Source organism: Equus quagga, chromosome 1 (assembly GCF_021613505.1).
Source record: "Equus quagga isolate Etosha38 chromosome 1, UCLA_HA_Equagga_1.0, whole genome shotgun sequence".
NCBI lineage: Eukaryota > Metazoa > Chordata > Mammalia > Perissodactyla > Equidae > Equus > Equus quagga.
The window spans coordinates 16,149,024-16,175,754 of NC_060267.1; the positions used below are offsets into that span (position 1 = coordinate 16,149,024).

General features: G+C 55.3%; 2 protein-coding genes across 2 annotated transcripts; both read left to right on the top strand.

The window, feature by feature from the left end:
* Positions 1–736: 736 nt before the first annotated feature.
* On the top strand, positions 737–13,251 carry LOC124225794 (keratin, type II cytoskeletal 74-like). Its single transcript, XM_046638460.1, is given in 8 exon segments — positions 737–1,207; positions 1,825–2,039; positions 2,487–2,545; positions 3,048–3,145; positions 3,617–3,775; positions 4,980–5,105; positions 5,437–5,497; positions 13,091–13,251. Coding segments are annotated over 8 exon segments (1,350 nt in total).
* Positions 13,252–16,370: 3,119 nt separating this feature from the next.
* LOC124245334 (keratin, type II cytoskeletal 71) lies at positions 16,371–25,567 on the top strand. The gene is made up of 9 exons (XM_046672659.1): positions 16,371–16,898; positions 19,271–19,485; positions 20,189–20,249; positions 20,762–20,857; positions 21,218–21,382; positions 21,570–21,695; positions 23,118–23,338; positions 23,919–23,953; positions 24,764–25,567. The coding sequence occupies exons 1-9, from the start codon at positions 16,452–16,454 to the stop codon at positions 24,973–24,975; spliced, it is 1,578 nt and encodes a 525-aa protein (XP_046528615.1). The 5' UTR covers positions 16,371–16,451; the 3' UTR covers positions 24,976–25,567.
* The last annotated feature ends 1,164 nt before the right edge of the window (positions 25,568–26,731 follow it).

Below are 26,731 nucleotides of genomic sequence, written 5' to 3' on the forward strand. Positions count from 1 at the left end.
GATTCCCACTGTTGAAAAGGCAACATCAAGGTCACCACCACGCAGGCCCTGCCCCGTACAGAAAGCTCCAGATAGCACCCCTGCTGGGGGGCCATGCAGGCTCTAGGTGGTCATTCCCACTCTCTTCCCGGGGTCCGTTCCATTGCTGGACAGCTGTGGTCCTTAGAGTGACCCAAAGAGAGGCCCCTGAAACTTCTTTCTCGGGCCCAGATCTTTGAAGACACCATCGTGTCCTTTCTGAGTCCTCTTCCTGGCATGAACACCCCAGCTCCTCAACAAGACCGGATAATAGGGAGACGGGTTCTCCTGGGAGGAAAGCTGGGGGCTTTGGGTGAGCCCTCAGAGCCAGGCACTTCCCCTACTCCTTGCTGATAGATAAGCAAGAAGGAGGCACCTGGAAAAATAAAGCGAGGAGATCCCTGAAGGGGATAACTCTCTGGGTCCCTCATTAGGAGCTCAGATGAAGGCCCATGAGGCCGCTGCAGTCGGCAAGGGCAGCATATTCCACTCACTATCAGGAGCGCTTTGTGGCCGCAAAGGGCTTGGAGATCTCTGTTCTGCCAATCATCCATGGTCCCTGGCCTTCCAGCACAAGGAAAAGAGACAGCGGAGAGACGCCCTTTCCAGTGTCCCAGGCTGGATGGGATAAAAGGAGGCAGTGCTCTGCGTGCCTCATCAGAGTGTCCTCCATTGGTGACTGCTTTTCTCCAGCTCTGTCAACGCCACCCTTCCTGCCATGAGTTGGCAACTGAACATCAAGTCCGATGGTGACAAAGGTGGCTTCAGCGGGCACTCGGCAGTGGTGCTCAGGAAGGCTGTGGGCGGTGTGGCTTCTCACCGTGCAGCTGGCAGAGAAGCTGGGGCTGGCTTCGGCAGTCAGAGCCTCTACAGTCTTGGAGGGGATTGGAGTATTTCCCTCAATGTGGCTGGTGGCGGCGTTCGGACTGGAGGGTACAGCTTCCGGTCTGGCTCTGGGTGTGCAGGGGGCCGGACCACTGGCTTTGCTGGCAGCATCTTTGGCAGCATGGCCTTGGGGCCTGCATGTCCATCTGTGTGTCCACCCAGAGGCATCCACCTGGTCACCGTCAACAAGAGCCTCCTGGCCCCCCTCAATGTGGAGCTGGACCCCGAGATCCAGAGAGTGCGCACTCAGGAGCAGGAGCAGATCAAGGCACTGAATAACAAGTTCGCCTCCTTCATTGACAAGGTGGGTCTCACGGGAAGAGGATAAAACAGTCCAGTGAGATATAAGCAATTCCCCGCAGCCTGGGAGTGGACGGGCCATTGTGGATGGCAGGGTTGCAGCTGGACCTCAGGGTGGGTTCCCTGATCATAACAGGGGCAGAGCAGACTTGTGAGCTAGATGGTGCAAAGGCATCAATGAATGTATTGCTTCCTTTGGGATTTTACAGAGAAGGGTGGGAAACTGGGTAAAGGGTAGAAAGAAGCGATGGGTTTCCAGAGGACAGGTGGATGGATCTCAGCTCTCTAAAGAGGGTGAAGGGCTGATAGAATCAGCATTGTTCCAGAGGGAAGGGCTCATGGTACAGAAGAAACGCTCAGGGGAGACAAAAGGAAGAGCGTCTCTCGGGTGCTGGGCCAGGCAGCAGAAGAAAGCTCTGGAATGTCCTTCTTCAGTGAGTTTTCAGTGACTGGATTTGTCCAGAAGGCTCTGCAGTGAGTATTTGCAAAAGGTCTAGTCTGCATGGAATTCCACAAGTGGAGAGTCAGCACTTGAGCCAAATGACTTTAGAAAAATCTGGATAACCCAGGGAGTTAATGGTGTATGTCTGTGGGTCATGATAGCATCCATTGTGGTTCCAGGTGCGGTTCCTGGAGCAGCAGAACCAGGTGCTGGAGACCAAGTGGGAGCTGCTGCTGCAGCTGGATCTGAACAACTGCAAGAACAACCTGGAGCCCATCCTGGAGGGCTACATCAGCAACCTGCGGAAGCAGCTGGAGACGCTGTCCGGGGACCGAGTGAGGCTGGACTCGGAGCTGAGGAGCATGCGGGACGTGGTGGAGGACTACAAGAAGAGGTGAGCAGGCCCCACCAAAGGTCATGGATCATGTTTCCAGAGGCTCCTGGGCTCTTGGAATCTCTGTGCCACTTTTTAGGAGGGGACACAGTGAGTACCAGGTCAGGGGCTCCCCCTGCTCCTTGGTTGTGGGGGAAGGACCTCCCTTGCTTGATGGGAACATCCTGCCTGGCCGAGAGGAAGGAGTTCTGTGCTCGTTGACCCACTGATTGGTTCAGTGGCCGATCTGGGGAGGCTAATAGGCACCCGGATATTTTCCTAGGATCTAGCAGGTGGAATGTAAATGAAGTAACTCAGGGACATAGCACTGCCACCACCAGGCTCTGAGGGCTCACCTCTAGGAGATCCTGCGGGGTCTCTGTGTCTCGAGCACTTGCCCGGCTAGCCGGAAGAGATCACTTGGCCGAGGGTACTGAGGCCTCTGCTGTCTTCTCTCCTTGTCCACAGGTATGAGGTGCAGATTAATTGGCGCACAGCAGCTGAGAAGGAACTTGTGGTGCTCAAGAAGATAGGGGAGAGAAGAGCCTATGGACTCGGGTCTCTCTTGCGCCCCCATCCTAACCATCTCTGCTCAAGACTTCAGCTGGGGCCTCCTGGGGAGGGGCTGGAGCCTGAATGGGGATGGAGTCATGGTTCTGGCCTCTAGCAAGTTGGACAGGCAGGGCACAAACCCAGGAAATGGACAGAGACAGACAGGAGAGAGCTCTGGTCTGGGAATTGGGAAACTCTGGTCCAGCTCAGCCTTCCTGTGCAGCTTGAGAAAACTTACTCTACCTTTCTGGGCTTTGCTTTCTCCAGGTGTAACAGAAGAAGAGCAGGCCCTATTCCTCTTTCCCTATTCCCAAAGATTCAGTAAGTCTGAGAGAAACACAATATCGAGTGATTTTATTTATCAACATGCTTCCCTTTGTGGGCAAAAAATAAGAAATCAGATGCCTTTGGGGGCAGGAACAGGGCAGCTGACGGGATGAGGGTTGTCTTGACCGATGGCTCCGGGTGCCTCTCGTCAGGATGCAGATGCAGCCTACGCAGTCAAGGCGGAGCTCTAGGCCAAAGTGGACTCTCTGGACAAAGACATCAAGTTCCTCAAGTGCCTGTACGATGCGGTGAGGACACGCCTGCCCCCCACCCCCCTCTCCAGTCGAGGGCTTCACCGGGCTCTGCCGGGGAGGGGCCAACAGGAGGGATTTAGGAGAAACAGAATGAAGGATGTTTTCATGGAAAGGTGCAAAACCCTGCAGTGGGAGACCATGGACGTGTAGGAGCCTGGTCTCCGGAGGCCATCACACAGGAGACAATCCCATCCCAGCCACTAGAGTGACCTTGCCTGCAGGCGGGAAAAAATGAGCCCATGAGGTCCCACTAAAGCACAGGTTCTTGATTCTGTGAGTTGTAGGAAGTGCTCTGCCTGTTGCCCGTGCGAGGCGCACCCTGCCCCTGGGAGCATTCCTCCTCGGCTCCAGTGGGCACTTTTCCCTTGTACTGTAGTCCTTTCCGCCAGGAGCCACAGGGCCAGAGACTGACAGGCAGAAGAGGGAGGCGGGGGACCTTGACTCTGTCCTCACCTCTCCACTCAGGAGATGGCTCAGATTCAGACTCACACCAGCGAGACCTCCGTCATCCTGTCCATGGAGAGCAACCGGGACCTGGACAGCATCATCGACGAGGTCCGTGCCCAGTATGAGGAGATCGCACTAAAGAGCAAGGCCGAGGCCCAGGTGCTGTACCAGAGTAAGGTGGGCACCGGGTGGGTCTCCTCCTCCACCAGCCCCTCCTTTCCTGGGGAGGGACACCTCCATCAGTGACTGCGAGAGAGACCTTTGTAGATGTGCTGTCTGAGAGAACGGTTATAGCCAATGGTTGAATGACATTCTACTCAAGAATTCTTGGCAGAGACTGTTCTCAAAGATAAATCAAAAAACTGGTATGGGTGACATATCCAGCAGAGAGGGACGGGCAGTCATCTGATGGAGGAAAGCAGCAAGGTGTTCTTGCTATAAAACAAACGTATTTCCAGGGATTGGGGCCGATGGAGAGTCATAAACATGGAAGAGAGTAGCTGTGGGTGACACAGGTGGGGCAGGGAGTGAAGAAGAGGAAGCCACGAGCTCTTTTCTGACACGTGTGGGAGGACTTCCAAGAGGAAGAAGTGGAATTCAGGGAGCCCTCTGGGTGATGGGAGTTACGCTTTGGAGTAAAACACTTCGGGCCGGTTGCTGAGAAACCCTCTACCTGGGCACTCTCCAGGGCTCCCACCAGCCCCGCTCTGGCGCTCCTTTTCACGTTCGTTAAATCTCACCACTGGGAAGGATCACAGGCTCCTTGTTCCCTGTCCATGGCCCTGTCATCCCCCCTTCTCTGGAGGACTGGGCAAGGGGACAGGGGAAGAGCTGAGCTGCAAGTCCTGAGCCAACAATCCCAGCCCCAAGGGTACACGCGGCCCTTGGCTTCCCTGGCCCTCCCATCATAGAGGAAGGATTGCCCGAGAATACACGTTCCATGGGGACAGGGACCTCACCCATCCTGTTCACTGCTGTATCCTCAGTACCTGGGGCAGTGCTTGGCCTTTAAAAGATGCCTTTATAAAGAGGCGCCACATGAGAGGAGAGGGTCGGACCTCTTCATACACCTTGGAAGTGCTCAATAAATGTGACCAGCATCTTTCCTTTATCCAGCCCAGGAAAGACGTCAGGCAGGGTGATGAGAAAGGAGGGTAGGCTAGCAAATAGGTTCTGCTTGGAGAAGCAGGTGGACCTCTAGGTCAGAACCGCCACCAAACAGCTGGAAGGACGCCCGGGTCCCAGCTCCATCACCTTCTGCTCCAGAGCCACCTCCCCTGGCTTGGCTCCAGCGGTGGAAGAGGTTGCTCAGGACCCTTTCCCCACCTCAGATTGGGGGCAATTCTGTCTCATCACCAACTTCCTATCTCTGGGAAACCAGATCCAGGAGCTGCAGCTGGCGGCTGGCCAGCACGGGGATGACCTCAAACACACCAAGAATGAGATGTCAGAGCTGAGCCGGCTCATCCAGAGGCTCCAGTGTGAGATTGTGAACGTGAAGAAGCAGGTGGGCAGCAACTCCACCGAGAACGCCGGGGCTCAGTTTCACCCTCTGTGATGGAGGCCCTGGAGCCCCCTCTTTAGTAAAAAGCAAATCTCCCTTGCCTGGGCTCGGGAGCCCCTCAACCACCCACAGCCCCTCTTTCCCATCCTGCCCCAGGATCCCTGCACTCAGAGCTGACACCCTGCTCAGAATTGGGACGGGCCTCAAGCGTATTTCATCTGACTCCCACAGTTTACAGATAAGGAAACAGCTGGAGAGGGGAAGTGACTTGCCCAGGATCCTCAGCTGGTTATTAACAGAGCCAGGACTGGAACCCAGGTTTCCTCTTTCTCAGATTTTTTCTGTGTGCAACAAACCTGCCCTACAACCCTTCAGGTGTGCCCCTCTGACGGGAGGTCCCACACCTCCTCCCACTGGACACACAGCACACACAGGGTGCATGGGGCGTGCAACTCAGCCCCTCCACAGCCTATAAAGATGGGCACAGACTCCTGGAGAGAGAACTCAGACACGCCATCACAGTAGCTTGGGCACAGGCTTTGTGCCTATTTTGGTTGGGGGTGGGAGGCCTCAGATTTTCCGAAGTTGGTAGTGGGCCTGGATGGGTTTCCAAGTCCCTCAGCTTTGGCCTGCAGAACTGAGCCCTTGAGTCAGCCTTCTGATCATCTTGTGCTCTGGGTGTGCTGGAGATGGTTCCCCCTACAGCTCTCAGGGCAACGGGGTCAGGGGGGTTGTGAGGGCGGGGCCTCCATTGGCCTCACTGCCCTTTCGTGTGTTGAGGGTCCTCTTCTGTGAGTGCCAAGAGGCAATAAACCTTGGGAAGCACAGGAACCCAAGAGTCTGGTGGGCTTTCTGCCCAAATGCCTCCCTCTGACGTCACTGCTGTCGTCTCTGTGGTGCTGGGAGTAGCACCCTGGGAGTTACGGGGTTCTGTTCCAGCTCAACCGCTAACCAGTCACCTGCTATACTCAGACCAAACAGCGATTCTTCACCTCGTGAGCGGGTCATGCACCGCTTTGAGAGCCGGTTAAAGCTGTGCACCTTTCCCCATGAAAAGTACACAGATTCATGTCTGTGTGTTCAGAGGTCCATCCGTGGACTCCCCGGGTCATGGACCCCAGGACCAGATACCCCTAAGGCCCTTCCCGGCACTGATGCTCTGCCCTCCCCAAAAGACCAAATCCCCGGTGAAGCAGTAAGAGGGGCTGGGATGATGGGGTGGAGGGGACCCACAACCTGAAATAGCCTTTAGCGGAATCCATGAGCCTTCCGCAGAATTGCCTCCTCCGGGGCCACAGTGCAGGCGTGCCTCTGACCTCTGGACTGTGGGGCCTGAGTGCGGTGCCCAGCCCGGATGCACGGTGAAGGTCCCAGGGGCTAGGTGAATGGGATCCTGGGGGATGGAGTGTGTCTTGTGCTGGAGCGCTGGGAAGAGCAGAGGGGCAGCGCCCTGGCTGCAGCTTGTCCGCCTGAGAAATGGAGAGATTCCTCGGCATCTGGAGCTTAGGTGTGATCCTGAGAAGTGCACGGGGTGACTTCAGGACTCAGTTTGGAGATTCCTTTGAAGCCCTAGAGGGGAAATCTTGAAGACAGGACCAGTGGTGACAACTTCAGCTCTGTAGTCAGACTTCAGTACGTGGGGCAAAGAGACAGAAGGAATGGGGGCGTGTGGGAGTTTTGGATGGAGAGCAGCCCAGGGGACTGAGGGAGCACCCACACTGTCCAGTTCACTTGCTCTGTGTAGACCTCCAGTGAAGGTCCGTTTAGGGGCTGAGTCATCGGCCGGGTGATGCTCCTGCTCCCGTGGTCCCTGCGCATGGATTGTCATTCACACCTTTCATTACCTGGTCAACTCTCACTGCTCCTTGGAGATTCTGTTCAGGTTCCCACTCCTCCTAGAAGCCTTCCTGAAACCCCCGGGCTGGGCTGAGTGCCTGCTTTCTAGGATCTCACAGTGCCCGGTGCTTGTCCCCACCGTGCTGTTTCCACATGTGATTGAGATGGTCTGTGTGTGACTGACTACATCACCACCAGACTTGGCGGTCCCAAGGGCAAGGACTGGCCTTGTTCTTTGCTGGGACTTGCAATTAGTCGACATGCAAGAGAGCTTCACCCAACAGAGACGCCCAGAGAATGGTGTTCCTAGGCCCTTACTATCTAGCACAAATATTTTTCAAAATTTTGAGGGGTAAAACCCACACAAGTATGGCCATTTTGACAAGATCACCAAGACCATTTGTGGAGGAAAGACTAGTCTCTTCAAGAAACGGTGCTGGGAGGGGCTGGCCCCTCCAGTGGCAGTGGTTAAGTTCACGCACTCCGCTTCAGCGGCCCAGGGTTTCGCCGGTTCGAATCCTGGGCACGGACATGGCACCGCCCGTCAGGCCACACTGAGGCGGCGTCCCATATGCCACAACTAGAAGGACCCACAACTAAAAATACACAACTATGTACGGGGGTGGGGGGGAGGTGATTTGGGAGAAAAAGGAAAAATAAAGTCTTTTTTTAAAAAAAAAGAAATGGTGCTGGGATAGTTGGATTCCCACATGCAAAAGAGGGAACGTGGACCCTTGCTTCTCACCATGTGCAAAATTAGCTCAAAGTAGATCAACAACCTAAATATAAGGGCTAAAATCATAAAACTCTTAGAGGAAACATAGGAGGAAATCTTCAGGACCTTGGATTTGGCAAAAGATTCTTAGATATGATGCCAAAAGCATAGGCAACAAAAGAGAAAATAGATAAATTAGACTTCATCAAAATTAAAAAACTCTTGTTCATCAAAGGACATTATCAGGAAAGTGAAAAGACAACCTGTGGAATGAGAGAAAATATTTGCAAATCATCTATCTGATAAGGCTCTAGTATCCAGAACGTATGAAGAACTCTTACCACTCAGCAATAAAAAGACAAACAACCCAATTAAAAAATGAGCAAAGGATTTTAATGGACCTGTCTTCAAAGATGACATACAAACCGCCAACAAACACATGAAAAGATGCCCCACGTGATTAGTCATCAGGGAAACGCAAATCCAAACCACAATGAGGTACCATTGCACATCCTCTAGGGTGGCTGTAATAGAAAATACTGGAAAATAAAAAGTGTTGGCAGGGATGTGGAGAAATTAGGACCTTTGTACATTGCTAGTGGGAATGTAAAATGGTCCGGCCATTGTGGAAAACAGTTGGATAGTTTCCCATAAAGTTAAACATAGGATTGTCATCTGACCGAGCTGATCCACTCCTAGGTGTAAATATGCAAAAGAACTGAAAACAGGTGCTCTGAGAAATTCATATCCATGTATGCTCGTAGCAGCCTGTTCACAGTAGCCAGGAGTGGACACAGACTGCTATGGTCTGAAGATTTGTGTCTCTCTAAAATTCACGCGTTGACATTCTAACCCCCAAAGATGCTGTATTGGGAGTTGGGCTTTGGGAGGTACTTAGGTTATGAGGGCGGAGCCCTCGAATAGGATTAGTGTTCTAATATAAGAGACCCCACAGAGCTCCCTAGCTTCTTCTTCCACATGAGGACACAGCAAGAAGGCACCGGCTGTGAGTCAGGAAGAAGGCCCTCTCCAGATGGTGACTGCGCTCACACCTTGACCTTGAACTTCCCAGCTTCCAGAACTGTGAGAAATAAATTTCTGCTGTTTATAAGCTACCAATCTGTGGTATTTATTACAGCATCCTGAAAGGACTAAGACAGCCCAAATGTCCATCAACAAATGAATGGATAAAAAAAACTCAGGGTATACACTTTACAATGGAATATTATTCAGCCATAAAAAGGAAGGAAGTGCTGATACATGCTACAGTGGGGATGAACCTTGAAAACATTACGCTAAGTGAAAGAATCCAGTCAAAAGTCACAGACTGTATGCTTCCATCCGTATGAAATGTCCAGAACAGGTAAATCCATAGAGATTTGGTGGTTGCAGGAATTGGGGTATGGGCATGGTGTGTGCCTTCTAATGGGTACTGATGACAGTGTTTGGAACTGGAGGAAGGTGGTGGTTGCATGACATGGTGAATGTACTCTATGCCCCTGAATTGTTCACTTTAAGATGGTTAATTTGAAGTTATGTGAATCTCACCCAGATAAAAAATAGAACTTGGGGATGGTAGCAGAGAAGAGGCCAGAGAAACTGTGTCCCTGAATTTTGCTCCCAGCCTTGCCCACCTTATGGCAAACAGCAACCTGGGATAAAGACAAGGAGAGAAGTTGGGCTAGCAGGAGACGACGTACCCTGCATTCGACTGACCAAGGGCAAGCCTGGGGGATTTGGGGTGTGTGGCAAATGCCTGGCACAGAGCAGTTGCTCAGTAATTGGTGACTGAATCACCAAATGCAACAGAAGATGGCAGTCAGAACATCTGTGCCCTGTCTCCTAGGGCCTCATCCACGCTTGCCTGACACGCCTCCTTCTGCCTCTGACCTTCCATTTTCTGGTCTTTACAAACATCCTCTCTAGGTTCCAAACTTGGCACAGCACAAGGCTTTAACTGATTCAGCCATTGTCATTGGTCCAGAAAGTCTCATTGAGACCGATGCTCTGTGACCTTGAGAAGTCCCCTTGTCTGTCCTCCTGCCCCTGGGAAGGGATGTTCTTCAGGCCAACTCGTCAGAACCTCTTCTGCTTGTATGTTCTCAGGGATGTTGAAAGAACAAGTCAATGAATGGATGAATTTGATTCCCTCAATTGGTCACCAACTGGGAGTCACCCCATCCCCCACGGCTGCTATTGAAAAAGAATATAATGAAAATGGGATAAGCGCCTCCCACTTGTGTGCCACTAGTGGAGAGGAATGGAGTCCTGGAGATCTGAAAGTGATAGCTAAGCCAAGATGGGCCCATTGTCAGGTGGACTGTCACCAGAAACCCGTGTACACATGCATAGGCACGTGCTCATTGGCTCACAGGCTCAGGTCTATGGAAGATACTGAAAATATTTAACAGCTGGTACAATCAGTCACTAACTCTTCACAGTGGCTGTCAGCCACAGACAATCAGGACAGCCACGCCAATCCCTACTGGCTGGACACCCATTCTGCTCATGTCAGCGTTCACGACCACTCACACACAAATGTGCGCCCACACACGTCCTCTGATGTGTATTGGAGCACGTCTGTCAGCTGGCAAGCAGCACTCACAATTCCTGTCACAGGCCCCGGAGCCTGGGCCCCAGGAGCGGAGAGCATTGCCCGGCTCAGAGGGACTGTTAGATGATTTTAGGCTGGAGGATGTGCACAGCACTGGGGCAATAGGGCTGTGTGCAGAAAGGTACAGCCGACCCTGACAGGGAGGGTGGAAATCCGGGAAAATCAGGGAGGCTTCTCGAAGGAGGTGTGTCTTGGTTTGTCTTTTTTTTTTTTTTTTAATAAAGATTTTATTTTGTTTTCCTTTTTCTCCCCAAAGCCCCCTGGGTACACAGTTGTATATTCTTCACTGTGGGTCCTTCTAGTTGTGGCATGTGGGACGCTGCCTCAGCGTGGCTTGATGAGCAGTGCCATGTCCGCACCCAGGATTCAAACCAACGAAACAATGGGCCGCCTGCAGCGGAGCGCACGAACTTAACCACTCGGCCACGGGGCCAGCCCTTTGGTTTGTCTTAAAGGATAGGACAAGCCTGCCCCAGTGGGCAGGAGACTCAGAGAACAACGCAGAGCGTGACACCGGGGAGAAGCATGATGCATGTGAGAGTTACATGGAATCATCTTATAAGTACCCCAACCCCATCTTTACCTAGGTCCAGAAATTACATTGATTTTCTTCAAAAGAGCACAGAGGGCAGAGAAGGGGAGCGAGGGTCAGCTCCGGCTGGCCGGAGTGTCTGGGACAGGAAGGGAAGAGTGTGGGCGAGGCCAGTCCTGGTGAGCACAGTTCTTCACACTGTCATTCAGATTTTGGGAAGACAAACAGCAGGGAACAAGAACAGGAGGTTGTGGGAGGCTGGAGGTGGCGTGTGCCCCCGGAATGGGGCAGGCATCTGCCCGGGACACTTGCACACGAAAAAGCCAGGACAGTGTAGAGGCTGCGAGCGTGGACTGCAGCCAGGCTGCTGGTCGAACCCTGGCTCAGCTCTTCATTAGCTGTGCGGGCTCGAGTAAGTTACTCAACTTCCTTGTGCCTCAGTATCTCCATCTGTAAAACGGGGATGATCACAGTGCCCGCCTCCTAGGACTGTGAGAATGAAGCGTTGGAGCAGGGCCTGGCAGGGCTCACGCTATGTGTTAGCTATTATTACTGTACCGTCATTATTATTATTTACAGGTGCCTCGCATCTACCTGGGGGAGTAGGTGGGGCGGGCGTTAGTACCCCCTTTTTAGAGATGTGGAAACAGAGGCTTAGGAAATTGGGAGACCTGTCCCTGGTCACACGGCAGGACCAGGACCTGAGTCCTCAGAGTCCCAAGTCCACACACTTTGCCAGAGGCTTGAAGTGGGGCTGGAGGAAGGAGATGGCCAGCAAAGTGCAAAGGAGGTGCTCCCGGCCACGGAGCTGAGCGAGGAGGAGGCGAGGGGGCCAGGGCTTCCCTGGAGGGTACCTCTGGCAGCCATACGGCAGGATGGGAGCAGGTCGAGTGCCTGGCGGGACAGCCCTCCCCCGTCCTTTATACACCAGCTCCTCTGGGGTGAGCTCACCGTCAGCCTTGCCAGCTGCAAACCTGCTGAACAGCTATCCTGCCCCCAGATGAGCGGCTCTGATTGTGGCCGAGACCCCCAGGGACTGGGCTCCATCCAGCTGGCTTGGGGCTGAGGGCCCCGCCTGCTTGAAACCACAGGAGGATATAGGGGTACGAGGAGGGGGTTTGTGGGGAGTCACAGACCCCATGCTCATTTCCTGGGCCCGTCTGCTGAGGAGAGCTGGCAGGACTCGAGCCGATGTCATCCAAACAGCCCAGCTCATTCTCTCTAATTTTGGAGACAATTAGTTGCTCAGAGAACCACCTGCCCCTCTCTCTGTGCCTCCAGCATCTCCCCACCCCGACTCCTACTCACACAGCAGCTGGATTCTGCTTCCTCAAACACGCATTGTTCAGGCTCGGCTCAGCTCCAGAGCCCTCAATGGCTCCCTATCACTCGCCTTATCACATGCCCAGCCTCGGATCTGGGGTCCCTCCACCCACAGTTGCCTTTCACTTGTGATTTCTCTGGCCTGGAGGGTCCTTTCCTCACAAATGCCCTTCCTCCTGCCAGCCTGGGCTGCTTTCACCATTCCTCACTGCCAGTCTACCCAAGCCCTTTTCCCTTAAAACCCCCTCCTCCAGGCAGCCCCTGCGGATTCACTGTCCCCAGATCCTGCCTCTCCTCTGTGTGTTCCCCTTTCCTCTCACCCAGCAATTACCCCCTCAGATTGTACTAGATTTTCTTGCCTTTCTCTCTCTGGGGCCTTCTGTGGAGGCTTCTCAGATCCCAGAATGCTGAGAGTGGGGAGCCAAGGGGTCCTAATTGAGGCCATGGGATCATCATGACCATGTCAGACTGACCACCGTCACAGAGGAAGAAACAAAAATACAAAGAAAGCTACAAATGATTTGTGTAAACCAAACAAAACATTTTGGTTACAAAACCAAGAGCCATATAAATGTAGTTTGTTTAACAAGCCACGTAAATTTTCCTTGAACGGACAAGTGAGATGCTCCCGGTGCAGGGGGTTTGAGTCTCTGATCTGACACACGTCCCCCCGCATTTCACAGAGGAATGATGCTGTGGCTCAGAGACATCCGTGCTTGGCCAAGCGTCACTCAGGATTTAATTCCCGCTGAGAACACAGGGCCATCCCAACACCACAAATGATGTGAGGGGAAGATGAAGCTGGGACGCGGGATGCAGTAGATGACATCTTGTCTCCCCCACCAGCTGGAGAGGCCTCCTGCCCCCGAGCCTCCACGGATCGCAGTGAAGGCTGGGGCAGCGCCTTCATAACCTTGGTGAGCCACTCCCTGTCCTGGATTGTTCAGTCCCTTCCTTTTTCCCTCCAGCAAAGACGCAAGCACCCCAGGAGCCCCACCTGGGCCCACCCTTCCTGTGGGTGGCCCAGAACGCTCCCCTTTCCTCTTCTATCATCACCCTCATCAACAACATTGGGTGTTTCATTCCTGAAGGCCAGTATCTGATGAACGATTTCACGCTAGGGTGTTAATGACTTGTTAATAGCTCGCTGAGATGCTTTTCCCAGGGACACCTGCATTTGGAGGGAATCCAGAAACTAAGTTCTTTGAGGGCAAGATAATTTGTACTGCCCTCCTCAGCACTTGGTAGGTGCTCAATAAATATTTGATAAATGGATCAATACCAGTAGACTCGATGTTTGAAACGTGCTTCCTGCCGAGATTTGTACCTGACAAGCTCTTCTGAGACAGCGGCTCTTATTATTATTACTTCTAACGGCGAATTCTTCATTATCAGAGATGGTCTGAGAGGGGAGATTCCTTGAGCCTGGGACCACTGGGAGGACCAGCCCTCCGTGTTCCCCAACAGCAGGTGACACTGTATGGGAAGGTGCTGATCCAGACACCCTCTCCCAGGGGGGAAGGAAGGAGAGGAGAAGACAGGCCGATTTTTGAATTCCACTTTACTTTCTACTTTTGGTAATTGACAGCATTTATTGAACATCGACTGTGTACCAGGCGTTTACTGAGCGCTTGACATGTGTAATTGTCACGACTACCCCATGAGTTTATGATCCCGCTTACAGCTGGGGAAGCTGAGGCTTAGAGAGGGGGAGCACTACCCGGTGCTGGAGTGAGATTCCGACCCCTGGAGGCCGGGCTCCCACCTGGTGCCATTCTAGGGGTTGCAGGCCCGGGAGCTCCCCGAAGATGCACTGTCCCTGAGTGGCTGCTGCTCCAACAACCATCAGTCCTCGGTCACCTGGGAAGGGATGTCCAGGAGCTGGGCCCGGGTCCTGAGGGAAGGTACAGAGGGAAGAGTCGGCTGCGGGACATGGAACCCTCATCCAGGCCCCAGCCCGAGGGAAGGCGGGAGCCTACACACAGGGGTCAGCGGACAGAGGCATCCAGGGCACAGGGGAGGAGATGGCACTAAATCCGGGGTTTGATGCAGGAATTTGAAAGAGTAGAAGGATTTGGATCAGAAGAGATGCGGAGAGAGGGTGTTCCAGGCTGGGGAGGAATAGTTCAGCAAAATGTTGGAGGTATTGGAAGAGGAGGCCTGCACGTGAGATGGCCTTGGCCAGAGCAAGGAGCAGCAAGGAGGGAGGTCGCGGGAAGAGGCAGGGGCAGGGCCGCAGTTGCAGGGACGTTGACTTCTGGGCTGGGGGGGGCAGCCAAGCGCGTGAGAGAAACATACAGCCAGCAAAGCCATCGAGGGGACCACCGTGTGAGGACTGGATTCCAGGGGCGTGAAGGGCCTTTGGCGTTGCATCATGAGCTCCTGTGTCCCAGTGCTGGGCACAAGGCCTGGCACACAGTGAGCGCTCAGTAGAGATTTGCCGAAGGGAGAAAGTGAGGGAGGGAGGAGTATGCTAGGTGGCCTCTGATCTGGAGGACCTTCTACTCTCCTTACAAAGGAAAACTGAGGTGGCAAGTGACACAGCCTTCCGAGGAACCTCGTGGGAGCTGCCCGTGGCGTCATGGTACTTCAGCACATGCCAAGAACATGCTAAGGGAGAGAGACAAGGGGAGCTCCGAACCGGGCTGTGCTGACCCAGAAAGACGTCTGGGAAGTGGGCAGGATGGCGAGAGAGTAGAGCAAGAGGTGGTGAAGGGAGAGAGGGAAAGATGGATGGGAGCTGGAGAGGAGGGGTGGAGAGAGAAGTGGGGAAAGAGAGAAGGGAGGGAAACAGACATTCTGGTGAACCCTGGAGACAAAATGGCAGGGGGCAGGTAGGGAGGAGGGCAGGGGAGGGGGAGGGAATGGATTCCAGGTCAACCCCTAACAAAATGAGAGAAAGCCCCATACCAGCCTGGCTCCGGGTCCTCCTCCCTCCTGCGTCCACACCCAGCCAAGAGTCCCAGCCCCCCATGCAGCCCAGCGGGAACCTCTGGGCAAGGGCAGTCTCCAGGGAGAGAACTGGCCACGAGTGGAACAGGAGCCACAGCAGCAGCAATCACAGGGGAGGCCTGGAGCCCCTCGCAGAAGCCAGGGACCCAGGATGGAGCGGACGGCAGGCAGATTCTGGGGCAGGATCGAGGGGCTGTTTGGAGCAGGATGGCCCCGTGCTCACTGGGCCACCCCCTGCGGAGGCCAGCAACCCTGGGAGGGCCCCGGCCGGCCTGTCTCCTTGGCTCGCAGGGGTCTGGAGGGGCGCGGGAGGAGTTCCGTCTCACCTCAACAGCAGCTCCTTTATTTGAGCTCTAAACAGAGGGCTCCTGTCCTCAAGCTGCTCCTGGTCTCATTAGCAGGTACACATTGTAGAGAAGACAGAAATGAGGAAACGGACCGCCCAGGAGTCTCTCCTTGAGAACTCCAGGCCCGGGCGGCGGGGGGCTCTCTCTGTCATCTCCATACCTCCTTCCAGATGATTCCCTGAATTTCACAACCACCTGCTCCAACTCCATCCTCCGTTCTCTTCCTTCCGTCCAGTGCTGGAAGGGCTGGACGTCAACTGTCCCTTGCACAGCCTGTAGCCTCTCTTATCACAGGAGTTTGAGAGGTGAAGGATGGGGTTCCCATTTCTTGAGATGGACGTGGCCTCCTGTGTCCACACTTGGCTCTGGCCTGGGCTGCTCATGTCCCATGCTGGGGAGAGGGTCACTCTACCCCAACATTTCAGCAGAGAGAGCTGCTGTCCTCTGTGGGTTAGGAGAAGAGGCCGTCAGTGGGGTGTGCCTCCAAGAGGCCCAGGGGAGAGGTGAATGCCTAGATGAACGGCCATGTCAGAGAAAGAAGGAGACACAGCTATAGTTGGGGCCCCAGGTACCCAGTCGCCTGCCCTGTCCAGGGAAGCCCATGACCTTCCTGCTCCCTGATCCCCCAAGAGGAAGCCCCCAAGCCAGAGGAGATTAATCAGAACAAGGATGGTGCAGTGCCAGTGACGTCCCCCTGGAGAGGCTGGGCCTGGGGCAAATTACCCTATAACAGCAGGTTAATTAGATAAGCCCCAAATTACATGAGCAAGGCTTGCAAGCCCAGCAATTTGAAGGTTTCATGTTGTTTCAGAGGTGAGGAGGGCTTGATCTCGAGCTCAGCATGGAGAAAATGACTTCTTGCTCCCAGGCAAGCCAAACCCACGAATTAAGCTCTCAACGGCCCATCCATGAGCCCAGCGCCAAGCACATATAAGGAAGGGCACCTGCTGGTCCTCAGTGCACCCTACAGAGCCCGTGTGGGATTTTGCCTCCGTCCTTCCTGCGCCTGAGCTCCATCACCACGAGCAGCATGAGCCGCCAATTCACCTGCAAGCCAGGAGCTGCTGCCAAGGGGGGCTTCAGCGGCTGCTCAGCAGTGCTCTCGGGGGGCAGCTCCTCCTCCTACCGTGCAGGGGGCAAAGGGCTCAGCGGGGGTTTCGGAAGCCGGAGCCTCTATAACCTGGGCGGCGCCCGGAGCATCTCCTTCAATGTGGCCGGTGGCACCGGGAAGAGTGGAGGGTATGGATTTGGCCGGGGTCGGGCCAGTGGCTTTGCTGGCAGCATGTTTGGCAGTGTGGCCCTGGGGCCTGTGTGCCCTACTGTGTGCCCGCCTGGAGGCATCCATCAGGTCACTGTCAACGAGAGCCTCCTGGCCCCCCTCAATGTGGAGCTGGACCCTGAGATCCAGAAGGTGCGCGCCCAGGAGCGGGAGCAGATCAAGGCGCTGAATAACAAGTTCGCCTCCTTCATTGACAAGGTGGGTCTGCTAGGACCTGGGGAACCTGTGCACAGCCCTTCTCTTCTCTTCTTGGAACATAAGCTTTGTTACAGCAGAAGAGATTGAGGTTAGAGATGAGGAGGCCCTTACTGTGGACAAGGCAGGTGTTTTCTACCATCAGGGTGACTTATGTAAGATTCCCTGCGTGGCGTTTCCTCAGAGAAGACAAGTAGGTCAATCTCTACTGGCAGAGGCTTGTCAGGGTCTCCAAAGGGAGACCCCTGCTTCTTACTCTTGAGGGCCAGCGTGGTGCCATTGCTAAGCTTGGGGCCCACGGAGCTGTGTGCAGAAAAAGCCAGTGAGAGGGCATCTGCCCCAGAATAACTGGGGAGGCTCGTCCTCCTCCCATTTGTTGCGAGCTGCTCTCGTGCGCTGGTCCTTTGACCGATGGATCAGGAGCATCAGTGTGTGGTCATTCACGGGGGCTCATCCCCGGGCGTTTGTTCCTGTGGGCTGAGCACTCAGGGCAGTGGGGAAGAGGTCTCCACACGGCTCAGACCTGGCTTGGACCCTGCGTGGCTGTGTAGAGAGTTAGCTATCCTGTCTGTGCCTCTGTTTGCTCATCTCTACAAAGGAGATAATGACCTGCCTCTTGAGGTCATTGTCAGGTTTATTAAAGAAAATGCATGTGAAGATCTTGGCACAGTGCCTGCCGCATACGAAGTCCTCCCCACACGGTGGTTACTGTTACTGTCACTTTTATCTCTGGAGAGCTACGAGACGGGTGTTGAGATGGAGAGGGATGAAAGGCCTGGAAGAGGCCTCGGGGGATCCTCTGGTCCAGATCGGCCTCTGACTTTCCTCAGATAAGAAACCTGCTCCCATTTTATGAGTCAGCAAAAGCACGGTGGGAAATGTCACGCCCAAGGTCATCTGGGGGAGGGAAGGTGAGCTCGGACTCTCAGCCACCTGCCTCCACAGCCAGTACTGAGGACTGGAGGGCCACGTTGGCTGCATAAGGATGGGCCAGCCCAGGACAAAGCCTGTGGTTGAGACGGTCAGTGGCTGTCAGAGCCTGCCCCCCGCGCCTCTAGACTCCTGCTGAGAGGATTCCCTATGCCCGCTCACTCAGGGGCAGCGCCGTCTCTGTGGCTCCTTACTCCTCTCAGCCACTTCACATCTGGAAGATCAAAGTGTTCTGAGGTTTGGGGTCTAGAGGGGTGGGAGTAGACTGACCTTCGGCTGGGCTGTCAAACCCCATTTGGGGGTAAAGTCCAGAGACACGGAAAGAAAGATGCACATGAAGACAGTCATGTCTGTGAGCAAAGGCGGTCTGCCCGGGGTGAGGGGGAACAGGTTCAAAGGCCTGGGTGATTCCCAAATAAATTTAGTCTCTAGAGGAGGACAATCCCATAATCCCAGGCAGCCAGGGAAGATGGTGCCTCCTATCAGCAATCCAGATGTGTCCGTGTGTGGTCCAGATGCGAATGGTGGTGTCCTGGATGTAGGGTTCCTCGGTGGTTAATACTCAGTCTATGGATAAACATGAGAAAGTCGGGATTGGTTAAACCAAACCAAATGCTGGAGGACCTGCTGGCGGCGAGCTGTTTGGTGGCTAATCCCATCTCAACACTGGACCCCAGACAGTTTTCTAAGGTCCTGTATTTCTGACTTTGGGGAGCACAACCTTATTTAAACAGCAGTTGTGCTCATGAGGATTAAGAGAAGTCACATTTTCAAAGCCGTGCTCCCTAAAACCAAACAAGAGAGGTACACGCAGATCCACCCCCGCGGTCAGTTTCCCGGCCCGGTGAGGCCGCGATGGCGCGGGGGCTCCAACTGTCCGTCTCGCCCCGTGTGCCAGGCTTGCTCCAGGGAGCTGGTTCTGAGGAGCAGGACTGGTGGGGGGGGGGGGGGGGGGGGGGGGGGGAGGAAGAGGCCAGGAGCAGAGATGGAGTGAGGGCCTGACGCAGAAATTTGGAATATCCAGAAACTCTTGGACCGTGGAGCTTCACTGAACTTGATATGTTACAAAATGAAGCGCAGACTCTCCCTTCATTACAGTGGCCACTCTTCCCAAAGATGGACCCAGCCTGAGTCTCTCCTGGTATTTTCAGGCACATCTGGGCCCTGAGCTGGTTTCCGCTGCTGGGTTGAGTGACCTCATGCCTGGGTTATGGGGACACATGTCTGGGTTCAGTTCTGGGCTCCACCACTTGTCAAACCATTGGACCTTGGAAAGAGACTAAACCTCTCCATGCCTCAGTTTCCTTTCCATCAAACAGGATTACCGATTCGCCCACCTCACGCAGCTGTTGTCAGGGGTGAAGGAGAAAACGCACAGTGCCCTGCGAGTGACAGGCGTGACTGTTTCCGTGGGGGCTCAACCGTCTCTGGGCTTTGGGTTCCAGGTGCGGTTCCTGGAGCAGCAGAACCAGGTGCTGGAGACCAAGTGGGAGCTGCTGCAGCAGCTGGACCTGAACAACTGCAAGAACAACCTGGAGCCCATCCTGGAAGGTTACATCAGCAACCTGCGGAAGCAGCTGGAGACGCTGTCCGGGGACCGAGTGAGGCTGGACTCGGAGCTGAGGAGCGTGCGGGACGTGGTGGAGGACTACAAGAAGAGGTGAGCGGAGGGGACCCCCTGCAGCTAGACAACGCCCCTGTCCCTCTGAGCTCATCCTGCAGGGGCGGGCCCCTTGGGGAGCCACCGCTACCCCAGCTTAAAGCTTTTGGAGGTGGGGGGTGGTGTTCCTCGTCATACCAGGTAGAATCACGCCAACAAAACTCTGGAACTTACTCCCTGCACCTGCAGCCTCTGGCCTGGCACTTAGGACAATTACCCAGTTAGCTGGGCAGTGGGCAGAGGGTTATATCTCTGGCTCTGGGGTGAGGGAAACCTTGGGTAAATGATTCGTGTTCTCCCCGAGCTTCTGTGTCCTCATTGGCTGCAAGAGGCTTAATAAATCCATGCCCCGCCCAGAACTGCCGTGAGGAGAAGTGAAGGAAATGCTCCCGTCCATTTGTAGGCTTTATTCAGATTGTGAGGGAGGAGGTTATCTCTTGCTTCCTCAGAGACTTCCCACAGGACATTCGCTCCACATGCTCCTTCCTCATTTTTGAAGCTGGATCTTCAACAATCTCCTTCTTCCAAACCTGGTTACCATGTCCCCTCCTCCAGGAAGCCTTCCTTGCCTGGCTGGCCCCACTGGCCCAGTCCTCTGAAGCCCCTCAGCACGGGCACACCGCTCCGCACTCGGGGTCTTCCCTGGGCAGATAAGGGTTCTCAGTGAGATATACTAACCCACCGAGCCCTGGCTTTCCTGCAGGTACGAGGAAGAAATCAACAGGCGGACGGCTGCAGAGAACGAGTTTGTGCTGCTCAAGAAGGTGAGAGGGGAGGCGGGCACAGAGTCCAGGGTGGCCTGGGACGAGGTGGAGCCGAGCCTGCCCATGTGCTCTGCTCTCAGAGAAAGTGAACTGACTCAGAAATAGTGAGGTGAAGGTGGGGGAGACCACGATGAAAGACTACCCAGAAAAAGGAATAAAAAGGCAGGAGGATGGTGACCTTCCTAGTGTTTAACGTGGACAGGGTTGTCCACAGTGAAGAGCAGCAGAGGATGACACACAGGGGCTTCCCCTGTCGCTGTGGGGTCCGGGCTCAGGGAGGACTGACAGCAGCCTGGCTGGGCTCCCTTCCTTGGAGGGGCACCCCATCCCTGCTGAGTGAGCAGATTCTCAGGAAGGTGCAGCCGGGGCCTCTTGCTCCTCCTCCTCCTTTTCCATGAGCCTTCCAAAGAGGACAGGGTGGCTGTTTCCCAGTGCAGTGCACCCAGGCTGGGTGGGTGTTGCCTCCTTGGCTGTACCGGCAGTGACCGGAGCATGGCTGGGGCATCTTTCAGGACGTGGATGCAGCTTATGCCAATAAGGTGGAGCTGCAGGCCAAGGTGGACTCCATGGACCAGGAGATCAAGTTCTTCAGGTGCCTCTTCGAAGCCGTAAGTCCCTCTCTCACTCGACCCCTCTGAGGGCGGCCAGTGGGTAAACCTCTGTTCTGGGGGCTGGGTGAGGCACTGGGGTCCTGCTCCCAGAGAGGCCACCCTGGTTAGCTGTTCATCTCCCATTTCAGCCCTGAGAGGCTCCCATCTGCACCCTGTAGGTGGGAAGGAAATGGGCCAGGCCCTGAACCATGGTGGCAGGAATCCATCTGAGGTCTGGAGGGAACTCGCTTTGCTCAGAAAGCAAGAGCCTTGGGTCAAGCCTCTAAGTTGGCATCACCGGGGTTTGCCCACCTGGCTTGGGGGAGGTTGCCAGCCTCAGACAGTCAAGTTCTAAGACCATCCCTGTTTCCCCTGCAGGAGATCGCTCAGATCCAGTCCCACATCAGCGACATGTCCGTCATCCTGTCCATGGACAACAACCGGGACCTGAACCTGGACAGCATCATCGACGAGGTGCGCGCCCAGTACGAGGAGATCGCCCTGAAAAGCAAGGCGGAAGCCGAGGCCCTGTACCAGACCAAGGTGAGGTGGGCCGGGGCGGGCACTCCAGTAGGCATGAGCGCTGGGCCTGGCCGTTCCCAGACCAAAGGCAATGGCCAGTTAAGCGTCCAGCGTGCTCTTCCCTCATGACATCCCCAAGCCCGAGCTGTCATGTGCCCCCGACTTGCTCATCATGCTCATTGATGGCTCTGTGCTTCGGGGCCCCCAGTTCCAGGAGCTGCAGCTGGCGGCAGGCCGGCACGGCGACGACCTCAAGAACACCAAGAACGAAATCTCCGAGCTCACCCGGCTCATCCAGAGAATCCGCTCAGAGATCGAGAACGTGAAGAAGCAGGTGAGGGACCGGTCGTCCGGGGCCTGAGGTGGGCGGGCGCAATTGGAGGGGAGAGGAGTTGGCCGGGGACGTGGGCCTCCCAAATCTCTGCCCAGGAGAGGAAAGGGACCAAGGAAGTCACTGCCTCAGACGCTTAAAGCAGACGTCCCTGGTGCATCTCATCTCCTACTCACCCCGAGACCTCTACTTTGAGGTCCCCTCCCCGCCCCAGGGAGCTCCTCTCATCCCCCAGGCTGGGCTGGACCGAATCCCCTACAGCATCCCCCTAATCAATGTGCTCTCCTGGCACCTGGTGCTTCCCGGTACTTGTCACACTTCTGTCACTGCCCTACATTGGTCTGTCCCTTCTTCTATGGATGGGAAAGAGGCAGGGAGCAGCTGCTTTGTCCCCACTGTGTTCCCAGCATCTGGTACAGTGCCTGGCACGTAGCAGCAGCTTAGTAAACATCTGTTTATTAAATGATTGAGGAGAAGTGGGCTCAGAGAGCATCCCTCGAAGTACCTTCTGCGGATATTTATTAAGGCCTTTCTCAGAGTTGCTCCAGGGAATATAGGCTGCAGTCTCGGCTTTAGTAGGTGGGCGACAAGATGCACATGTGTAATAAAACAGCAGCAGCTCCTATCGTTTTAGCACGTTGAATCCTCACAAAGACCCTGTGAGGCGAGCACTGCCCCTTGCTACAGAGCAGGGAACGGAGGCTCAGAGAGGTTCAGTGGGTTGCACAGCTGGTAAGTGGCAGAGCCGAGGTCTAAACCAAGTCTGCTGACTCCTCGTCCAGTGCTCTTTCCACTCTCCCATGGGCTTTAGCACTTAGCAGCTCTGTGACGTTGGGCAGGTCCCTTGTCCTCCCTGCACAGGGCGTTGTAAGGACCAGACGAGCTAAGGTTTGTAAGAGGCCTGGAGAGGGCTGAGGGTAGGGCCCGGCCTACGGCAAGCGCTTGGGAAATAACAGTTGGCCTTGGGGAATCTCCTTCCCTGCGCCCCTCGTCCGTGGTCCCAGGCACCTGGGCAACCACTGTCCATCCTGCAACATCGTATTCCAATGATCTCTCCTCCCAGACTTTAAACAACTCAAGAGCAGAGAACCAATCTTACTCTTACTCGTTTTGTATCCCTGGCACAGGGTGCCCAAGTAAATGTCTTTGCGATGAACTGAAGTGGTGCTGGGTTGGCCATCATCCCAGGAGGGCAGGATGCACTATTCTTCATCACCACCACCATCTAAACGCAGGGAGTTGAGTTAGAGCTAAGGAGGGACTTGCCAGCTCCAGAAGGGTCTCCAATCTAGAAGAGAGCACAGGGTGTAAGGAGGGGGGAGGTGGGCATCTCTGCCCCGGAATCTCAAAGAATGAGCAGGATCTAGATATGAATGGCTCCAGTCACCCCTTCCAGCTTTCCAATGTCTCCAACTCTTTGTTTAGGCTTCCAACCTGGAGACAGCCATAGCTGATGCCGAGCAGCGGGGGGACAACGCCCTGAAGGACGCCCGGGCCAAGCTGGACGAGCTGGAGGCCGCCCTGCACCAGGCCAAGGAGGAGCTGGCCCGGATGCTGCGCGAGTACCAGGAGCTGATGAGCCTGAAACTGGCCCTGGACATGGAGATCGCCACCTACCGCAAGCTGCTGGAGAGCGAGGAGTGCCGGTGAGGGGGACGGGCTCTGGCAGGAAGACCCCAAGGGTTTGGGAAGGACCAAAGGAGAAAGCCTAACACATTGTAATCCAGAAAAGATGAGTTCCTGGGGAGTGAAGGGGTGGCGATGACAGAAATAATAAGTACTTAATAATACCTTTCCCTGCCCCCACCATCGCAAAAACCACACAAAACCCCTCTGCTACATTAGACCTCTTGTTCCATCTTCCCTACCTGTCCAGCACGTCACAAGCTTGTCAGAGATGTCCCAGGATGGCCACTCCAGCTTCCCCAGTGTTCTCAGAGATGGAAAGGCTTAGTGCCAGGCCTGGTCCTGGGGAGGTGTGCACGTTGCCCACACATGTGCACCTCACACCAACTACTGTTTGACTTGGGTTGTCGCCGGGGTACCCCAAAGATTCAGGGGTGGCCCCCACCTCTTCTCAAGCTCTGCTTATGCCCAAGAAACCCTGGAATTTCCCCAGGCGGCTGTTGGGTTCAGAAACCCACGTCAGGCCAGTGAGGGCCCTAGCTGTGAGGTTAATTGTGGTTGGATGACTGCTTGCTCTTATTTTGTTTTTCGCCCTAACAGGATGTCAGGAGAATTTCCCTCCCCTGTCAGCATCTGTAAGTACTTGTATGCTTGGACCTAAAATAGTACAATTTGTGGGCTGGAAAGGCCCTTGATCACACACACCCTATGTGTGTAGATGTGCAATCTAAGGACCAGAGAGGGAAAAACTGACTGAGATCACACAGCCAGCTGGCAGAGGCATGGTCAGCAATCAGGACTCCTGACTCCAAGCCCAGGCCTCTTTCCTCCTTATCACTCTGTCTCCCTGGTCCCAGGGATGGCAGCCCGGAAGGCTGTCACCACGGGGATGGGGAAAGCAAGAAACTGAGTATGGGTGTGTGTGAGGCTTGGGGAGCCAGGTGTGCAAGTTGTAGTCAGCCCTGGGCTGGGGGATTAGAGGGGACGAGTGATGGGGGACCTCAGAGGTCAAGCTGGCAGCGTGGGATCTCTGGGTTCCTCTGTGGGGCTAAGAGAGTTAAACCAGAGCTTCCGAAAGATGCCATCTGTGGGACAGCTAGGAGGAAGGAGGGATTGGGGGCTGGGAAATTTAGCAAAAATGCCAATAGAAGGGGCAGTGGGTGGGTGTCCAGAATGACAGATGCCTGCATTGGAACGTGGACCAAAGGGATGGGCCTCTGAGAGTTAAGAATCAGCCAGATTGGCTGTAAGCTGGGCAAGCCAAGAGCAGGACATGGGGGAAACTGTCTCTGGGACATTTTCCCCTCGAAGGGGGGCAGCTGTGACCAGAGCCCCCACATAACGCATCACGCCAAGGACAGCCCCATCTGTCCTGGGGAAGGTGGCTTCCTCTTAGTTCCACCCCAGCTCTGCCCGAGGGGTGCTGACCTGCTCTCCCTCTGCAGCCATCATCAGCAGCACCAGCGGCAGCGGTGGCTATGGCTTCCGGCCCAGCTCGGTCAGCGGTGGCTACGTGGCCAACAGCGGCAGCTGCATCTCTGGAGTCTGCAGCGTCCGTGGCGGGGACAGCCGGAGCCGGGGCAGTGCCAGCGACTACAAGGACACGCTGGGGAAGGGCTCCAGCCTGAGCGCCCCCTCCAAGAAAGCCAGTCGGTAGAGAGGGCTGCCCGTGCCCCCTGCCACCCTCGTGTCCCCAGCTCTGGCTCCCACATGCACCCTCCCCAGCCGCTGTCAGCCCCATCCCCACCCTGCTGGCCCTGCTCTTGTACCTCGGTCGCTGGCTTTGGTCACCCACTTCTCCCAGCCTGAGTCTTCCTGGGCCTGGACAGGTGTGGGTGACTAAGCTTGGTGAAATTCCTCCCTGCTCGTGCCTGGTGTTCACCTCCTTGGCTGCAGTCAGCTCGGCCCCTGGCTCCTAGCCTTCCGTCCTCTGCCCAGCCTCTGGCTCAGTTGTTGACTTTTGTATCTGGCCTCCTGAGCTCACAATGGGGCCTTTGTCCTGGCTCCTGCCTGTGCTGGGAGCTGGCTCTGTGTTCAAGAAAAGCAGGACTGAAGGACAAACTGCCAAGAGAGGCCAGTCCCCGCCCCCGCCGGGCTCCGTCTCACGGCTCATTCTGAGTGGGACCAAGCACGACTCGGGGTCTCTATCTCCCCTCCTGCACCCAGAAGCAGAGAAGAGGAGGCTCGCTCGCTTCTCCTTTCTTCTTACAGCCCCTCCTGTTGCATCCTCAATAAACAGCGCAATCTGACGCTCGGTCTCTGAGTGTTCAAGGTGTGCACACACACCTCCGTTCAGATGCTCCTGAGAGCAGGTGCCGCACACCTGCACGGATGGACACACCGGGACACACACAACACACCACTGCGCATCACCAGAAATGCATCCACATTTCTAGGTCCATTTTCTCTGGAGAGCAGAGGAAGAAGAAGCTCTCGGAGCACACGTGGTGGAGGGGCTGGGAGCACGGTTGGGCGGCAGGGAGATGAAGTGCCTCCAAACTCTACTCAGACTTTGGGAGGAGGGAGGGGATGGGGAGGAGAGAGAAGAGAGGAGATGCATAGAGCAGGTGTGTATGCAGCCTAGTCTGCGGCTTTCGACAGAAGCGTTAACTGTGCCCAATGACAGAAACGGTCCTGCTCCTGACAGGGACTCTGGACTCCTGAGAAGTGGCTCTTTCCCAGAGGGGAGGTAGGGGCTGGCTGGAGAGGTACCCGCAGTTCTTCAACCCTTTCCTCTCTGCTCAGAGGCCTGGCCTCCTGGGGGGCCGCTCAGGAGGGGTGGAGCTCGTGGGGTCTCTCTGCCATAAAGCTAAGATACGGAACAAGTGCTTGGAAATTGGGGTGGGGTGAGTGGGGGTTCGGGCCAGGCTGTGAATTTCAGTCCCTGTGCAGTTGGCACCTCCCCAGACACCTGTCCACCCGGGAACCACTGTGGTGGTGGCCAGTCTTGCCTTGTGGTGAGAAGGGGTGTAAGGAGGACAGAAAAGCAGACTCCCCAGTGACCAACAGGGGCCAGCAACCCTCAGCCAGGAAGTCCTTGGGGGCCTGAGGGGCTTCCAAAGATGGAGGTGGAGGGGTTGATGGATGGGGCAAATGGGCTGGGTTGGTGGATAGAACATTCAGAGTGGTGGTCAGGGCTTAGGGCAAGGCTGCAGGGCCAGGCTTGAACTCCTCAACACCCAGGAGGTGACCATCAGCCAGAGCCTCCTGGCCACCCTCAACCTGGAAGTCAACACCACATTCAGCAGGTGCGGGTGGGGGAGGGCCAGCAGATCAGGACTCAGAGCCAGTTTGCTTCCCTGGTCGACAAGGCAAACCTGTGTGTGTGTTTCCAGAACTGGGTAGAGACACTGCCATTTCCTCAGCAAAGAGTCCACACACACCTGCTGCCTCTCCTACCCTGCTCCCTTTGC